Source organism: Puccinia triticina, chromosome 11A (assembly GCF_026914185.1).
Source record: "Puccinia triticina chromosome 11A, complete sequence".
Classification (NCBI taxonomy): domain Eukaryota; kingdom Fungi; phylum Basidiomycota; class Pucciniomycetes; order Pucciniales; family Pucciniaceae; genus Puccinia; species Puccinia triticina.
In genome coordinates this window covers 6,525,592-6,532,891 of record NC_070568.1, presented here as the reverse complement: position 1 = coordinate 6,532,891, position 7,300 = coordinate 6,525,592, and the positions used below count along the sequence as shown (strand labels likewise).

The window sequence follows — 7,300 nt, the reverse complement described above, 5'->3', positions numbered from 1 at the left end:
GTATTGGTATGTATTGGATACGTACCAAATTCAAACTTATTTTTATGTATTGGATACGTATCAGATATGTATCAGATACATATTGCTATGTATTGGATACATATCGCTATGTATTGGATATGTATTGGTAACTAGCGGATACGTATTGGTATGTAAATTGTATTGGTATGTTTCAGCACCAGCTCCAGTGGAGCTGGCCCGGCCAGCTCCACTGTCCTTTGGCTTTTAGCCGAAGAAAAATGCATTATTTTCTTTGGCTAATAGCCAAAGGAAAAAAGGGACAAAACTCATGTAACAGTTTTTAAGCCGTTATCGTTACAGTTAATTGTAACAGTGGTGTGCTACGTTATGGCGCCACTGCTCGCACCATTTTTTTCTGCTTGTTACGTTATCGGGGCCCGCGGCGCGCCAGATAATGCGCTGATTTCAGCGCCAAAACAGCCCTTAAGGGCTCGTTATTGCGTTATCCAAGCAATAACGTAGTGTAACGGCGTCGGAAAAAGACCCGTTACGCTAACCATATGGCGCTTAAAAAGGCCCGTTGCTCGTAACGTAACGGGGCGCGGTGGATAACGGAGGTAGTTACGTTACGCAAATAGCGCGGATAACGCAACGTAACGTAACTACCCACCGTTGGACTACAGGCCCTAAATTTAGGGGCAGGCTAAATTCACACCAAAGATTTAGGCCCCGTTTGGCAGCAGTGATTGTTGTAGCTCGGTTACGTAATCTTAGGTACAGATTACGTCTCGCTACAGTATACGTCATGACCGACGCATACAATGGTCTCGACGAGACGTCCGACATTCTCACGTCTCTCATTTCCCATGTTTTCCTTTCTTTTTTCTTACATAATGTGACCTATAAATACCTTGTATTTCCAGCCACATTATGCTTTTCTCTCTATGCAATCTACCGATTATGGTTTGTCATCCTCGTACTACGTACTCGTGCCTCTACAGGTTATGAGCCTTTCTCGTTCTTTTCTTCAGTTTCTTGGTACGAGTCTTTTTATTTATCTCCATTTTTTCTGGACTATTAGTTTGCAAGACCTAGTTTTTTCTCTCAAGTATCAAGTCGTGTCGTGTTGTGAAGTCCCGTGTGTAGGGCAGTTTCTCTGTTATCATGAAGTCCTGCGTGTTGGGCAATTTCTCTCTAGTCTACGGAAGTCCTGTGTGTCAGGCAAGTTTCTCTCTACTCTACGGAAGTCCCATGTGTTGGGCAATTTTCTCTACTCTACGGAAGTCCTGTGTGTCAGGCAATTTTCTCTCTGATCTACGGAAGTCCCATGTGTTGGGCAATTTTTTTTCTCTTCTCTACGGAAGTCCCGGGTGTCGGGCAATTTTCTCTGTTATCGTGAAGACCCGTGTGTAGGGTGTATTTTTTTGCAAGTTTTGGTCTCCGCGTTTCCCTCCTGTCTTATTGCTTGGCGACATCCGGTACCGGCCTCCTCCGCTCACACTCCTTTCCGGTCTCAACCCATCACCTTTTCCTGACCAAAACTGCAGATCCGTAACTCCACTCCGTTCCTTGCGATCAGCGCCTCACATCTTGCTGCCCTGAACCCCGGTGACCAGCTTTGTCCTCTCTGCCAAACGGATTCGTGCGCTGACTCCTTGTGCCCAGCGGATGGATGCTGAAAACAACTTTCTCAAAATGGTTCAATAACCTGCGGCGACCGGGATGTTGTTTCTATCCCAAAGGGACCGTTTCTTGTCCCACTCTGGTCTCACATCTTAACTATGTCTGGTACCGGCCTCCGTCCGGCTTTCACTCATTTTTCATCCAACTCAAACCTTTTCAAAAAACACTCTTGGCCTTTTTAATGGAAGCTATTGGCATAGACTCAACTCGATTAGCACAGACGTCTTTGCTCTATCGGCTGCTTCCTCTGCTATCGCCAAACGCCGCTGGAGTATTCTGGCTGTTTTGGTGCTTATTTCGGGACATAGGTCTTGGCGACATCTGGACGACCCCGCCTGCGGTCCCAAACCTGCTAGAACACGCGGACGGCTCCGGCATACTTGCAACATTCTTGGAGAGGGATTTATGTGTCCTGTTGGGTCCAACCACCACGATACGTCAAACAGCACAGGCGAGACCAACAGCAGTGGACAACACCTTACATTGTTTCCTTGGGCGTATACCATATTGACATCTTTGAATAACGAATGCCTTTGAGGTTCTGGTCTGGGTTCTGCTGTTGTGATGTCTTTTTGTGCCCCGGGACATCAATTTTTTGTCGACATCTGGGCAGCCTCGCCTGTTCATTTTTTGCTGCTTCAATCGCCCTCCGCGTCACATTTCGGCGAAAATCGGAGCATCACCTGGTCCGCTTGTGCTTCTTGGACTAAGGACGGACTTCATCTGGCTGTCTGCGACCTGGTTTTTTTTCGGCGATGTTCATGATCTGCCCTTTGGCGCCTGATTCGACCTCTGTCACGGGGTTATGCAGACAGCAACGGTCTGAAGAATACCCGGACCCATTGCTTAACACAATCTAATCCAATTGGCGAGATCTTGATTTCTAGCCACTCCATCACATCGCGTCTTTGCAGCAACTCCCTAGCCCTGGACCGAGGCCGAGCTGAGGAAGCTAAAGCATTATACTGGGTCCTTACCACCGCAATCAGATGCACCCAATTATTTTCTCGCCGTCTCGAACCTTTGATCCCTTAAAGGTTATCTTTTGTGTCCATATTTCAACTCGGCCTGACCGATACCGGACATCCCAGCGTTGCAATTCAGGCTTATAATTCACAATCACGAGGCTGATATAACTTTGAACGCCTCCTGCTGCTCGGTCACTTCAACTGAGGCTTGCGTACAACACTCGAGATTGTCCCCTCCCATCAAATTACCACCAAAGCTCGAAATCATTGGATCTGGGGGGGTTTGGCATGTATCACCGAGTGCCCCTTCTTTGTCTTGTAACCATCAACAAATCCGGTCTCACAAGGTACCGCAATCGGATATTCGCAGTGCTCCTAGTTTCCTGTTTGCTCTTGATAGACACATGCACCGGCTTGATTCTTTGGCCGCCACCGTTCACCCTTTGTATATCATTTGTGGACATTGGTTCAGCAGGGCCCCCGAACTCCTATTCCGTCTTTTCTGTGCAGTTTACGGTCTCGTCGAGTGGGGGGGTGTTGTAGCTCGGTTACGTAATCTTAGGTACAGATTACGTCTCGCTACAGTATACGTCATGACCGACGCATACAATGGTCTCGACGAGACGTCCGACATTCTCACGTCTCTCATTTCCCATGTTTTCCTTTCTTTTTTCTTACATAATGTGACCTATAAATACCTTGTATTTCCAGCCACATTATGCTTTTCTCTCTATGCAATCTACCGATTATGGTTTGTCATCCTCGTACTACGTACTCGTGCCTCTACAGTGATGTTATGTAATAACTACTGCTTTTCTATAACCGGGCCTCACTGAGGCCCAAATCATATCACTCGCGCGTTTGGCAGATTTGAGAAGTGATGAAGGTCATCACGACTTTCGTCATCACCACTCATCATCCCCGCCATTTCCCACATAGTACCCCTGGGGGTGTATTTGGGATGATATTGGCACACTTACACAACACATCCCCAACCATACCCTCCCACCAGTACATTTGTTCCGGTACTCCCCTCAATGGCCGGTACAGACTTTGTACCGGCCATCGAACTTAGTCCACACTCCACTCCCATTGATTCCAACACACCCGCTCATCAAGAGAATATGCCCCCTGCAAGGTTGGATCTACCAACCATCCTCGTTAGCGACCAACTGTATCGGCCATTATCGGGAGTGGATGATCCCTTGATGACCGATACAGTCATTCATCAAAGGGAGATGACCTTGTATTCCCTTTGGTGACCAATTCTATCGTTCATCAAAGAGTCTACATGTATGTATATGTACTCCCTGATCTCAATGAACGATCAAGTTGGTCATTGAAACGACCTTGAACTTGCCTCGATGAGCATTTCTACCGGCCATTGAATACACAATCCAATGGCCGGTATGTACCGGCCATGCAGCTTGTTATGTAGATCAAAGTACATGACTCGAGTGTCTGCCAAACACTCGAGTTATGTAGAAATATATGAAATACACAAGTGATGTGTATCACATTAGGTAAGTGCATGTCATCACATGACATTACTGCTGCCAAACGGGGCCTTACTTCATGCACACCAAAAATGGAGTGAACAGTAGTTCACACCAAAATTTTTGGTGTGCACATGTGTCCCCTCCAAAATTTTTGGGGTGGATGATGGTACACTCCAAAAATCCCCAAAAATTGGAGTGCCCAACCATGCACTCCAAAATTTTTGGAGTGAACACCGTGGCACTCCAAAACCAGCACTCCTCCCATCATGAATGGCCGGTCTGGACTCTGCGCCGCCCACAGAGGGCAGTACATATCCCTCTCAATGACCGGCACAGACCGGTCATCAAGAGGACACACCCCTCTCAATGACCGGCACAGACCGGTCATCAAGAGGACAGACAAAGCAATCTCAATGACCGGGAAAGACCGGCCATTGAGAGGACACACCCCTCTCAATGACCGGGACTGAACGGTCATCAAGAGGGGTTGTGTCCTCTTGCTCGATGGCCGGTCCGTCTGTGGGCGGCGCAGAGTCCAGACCGGCCATTCATGATGGGAGGAGTGCTGGTTTTGGAGTGCCCCGGTGTTCACTCCAAAAATTTTGGAGTGCATGGTTGGGCACTCCAATTTTTGGGGATTTTTGGAGTATACCATCATCCACCCCAAAAATTTTGGAGGGGACACATGTGCACACCAAAAATTTTGGAGTGAACTTACTGTTCACTCCATTTTTGATGTGCATGAAGTAAATCTTTGGTGTGCATTTAGCCTGCCCCTATATTTTGAACACCATATTTGTAGTTAAGTTTGGACCTGACCTGATATGATGACCCGGAAGAGAGGCCGGGGGATGACATCATGTCAGAGCCCGAGACATCAGTGTTGGATATCCAATGATCCAATACTTCGTGAACAACAACTTCGGAGAAGAAGAAGACTTGCAGTCGAAGAAAACCACAACCAAACGGAAAACTGGGTTCAACAACAACAAAACCACCCAACCTGTCACATCAACGAGGCTCGACTTCGACTCGATCAGGTTCCCAAAGCCGAAGGTCCGTTGTCATTTGATTGCTGCAAGACCCAAAACTGATGTCCACAGATTGAAATACGCAGACCCGTATTACCCCCACTTATCATGGCCTCCACGATCTTCCCAAACTCGAACCACCAGCCAAGGGTACACCCGTACTCTCCTTCGAAGAGGGACACATTCGCATTCCACTCGGTCACCACCCGCTGGCCGAAGATACTCACTCAGGTCATCGATCATCTGGTCGACCAAAACAACCAACTACTAGATCGACTGGCCTCCGATCCTGATTCCCCATCGCTCAAACCCAAACTGTCCCAGGGTAAAGCTATCATCAGTCTGATTTCAGAACTCAAGTATGAGGCAGCCAGAGATAAAGAGCTATCGTCAGTCCCTCATTCATCCACATGACACACTCCTTCTTGCTTAACTGACTTGCTTCATATTACTTGTCCGATCAACCCGATCATCAGCCCCTTGCAATCCAACCAAGATTTTACCCAACAAGAAAATCAGATCATTAATCTATACAACCAAGAGCTCTCAAAATCTAAAGCGGCCGGTAAATCAACTTGGTTCTCCGCATCTTGGCTTGTTAAGTCGCCCCTATACTCATTTTTACGAATATCTTTTTTCAAAAAAAATGCTGTAATCCCAAGCTTTCATCTTATCTGGCATGGTGTGGCTAACATTTCGCCGTGTACACTCTGTTTTTTGTTACTGGTTCGCAGTTAACCGAATGCTATTTGTAAGTGGCCAATTAATGATTTTGGAGGGAGTGTAAAGACTGACCTGACCTGATATATCAAGATATCAGCGATTACATGGTTTCTTTAATCAACATGAACACTGGAGAAACTTCGATCCATTCGAGCACCAAAAACTATCTAGCTTCCGATCCTCTTGGAGTGCGGTGTCGAACCTCTGTTTAATCCTGGATCGGCTTACCCAACAAAAACAGCAATCCTCTTCCACCGGAAATGATGTTCTTGAGCTCCGGGCTCAGTTTAACGAGCTGTTGAGTGCTTGTCTGTGGGGTAACGCAACTGTAAGAAACACGCTTATCATGTCTCTCGAAGTACTATCCCTATCCAAACTCACCTTTCCTTTGAGCTGATCCTCAACTTCATCGTTATGTCTATCCAGGACCTGTCTTTACTTCCCAACATGACCCACGAAGAAATCCAACATCTTCAAACTAGCGGATCAAGGAAGCCGGAATCGGTCCTCCGAGATGACTCTGCTCAAGTTTGGCAAACTTGTTTCGACTATAGCAGCAGTGAGCCCGGCCAGACACGGCCTTGCCCCAGTAGAATCGACTTCGTCTTAGATAATGCAGGGTTCGAGTTGTTCACTGATCTAGTGTTGGCTGACTGTCAGTACATTTTACTTGTACTTATAAGACAACCCCGTCAATTGTTTTATCGTAATCGCCAAAGCCTGATTGCATTTGATCTTTTGCAGGGATGATTTCAAACTCCAAAGCTACCCAAATAGTCTTCCATCCAAAGTTGATCCCTTGGTAAGTTTTACGATGATCCATAAACCTCATCCAGACCTCAAAAGTTTATATCTGCATCATCCACCGGTTGATTCTTGACGTGTGCTGATAAAACTCTCGGGTTCATTAATTGTTACAACAAATTTAGGTTTGTAAGCGATGTGATGAAAAAAGATATTGTCCAACTGCTTGATTCGATGCTCGACCCTCGCAAGTTCTTTACCCCGACGGACCCCGACCCATCATTGACTACCGCAGATCAGGATCCTTCGACTTCTTCCTCAGATCAAACACTCGATTCACATTTTCTCGTTGTTCAGCAGATCGGCACCAGGTGGAAGAGTTACTTCGACTCCGGTGTGTGGAAAGTCATGGATTCGTCACTCTTATCCTGTTGAGTTTCAGCTCTTCTTCATCGCCTTAATCCTGTTTGCTTCTTGACAGGTTTTTTTATATTTTGCTATCCACTTCCCAAATATGATTTTTCTGACCATTTCGCTATTGACAATCGATCTGCTGCGTGGCTTTTGGGTGCATAGTTTGGACCAATCCGTTACCGTTTTGGGATATTCCATCTCGAGATCGAAACTTATTAGAGGAGCTACAAGCGGCTGACCTAGTGATTTTCAAGGTGGATGTCTGATCCTCCTTCTC

General features: G+C 46.6%; 1 protein-coding gene across 1 annotated transcript; it reads left to right on the top strand.

Moving 5' to 3' along the window:
* Positions 1-5,005: 5,005 nt before the first annotated feature.
* Positions 5,006-7,289, top strand: PtA15_11A671 (uncharacterized protein; the record flags this gene model as incomplete). The annotated part of the gene is made up of 9 exons (XM_053161604.1): positions 5,006-5,167; positions 5,215-5,531; positions 5,619-5,739; positions 5,877-5,893; positions 5,956-6,193; positions 6,292-6,520; positions 6,610-6,667; positions 6,795-7,039; positions 7,186-7,289. The coding sequence occupies 9 exons, from the start codon at positions 5,006-5,008 to the stop codon at positions 7,287-7,289; spliced, it is 1,491 nt and encodes a 496-aa protein (XP_053025534.1).
* Between the last annotated feature and the right edge of the window lie 11 nt (positions 7,290-7,300).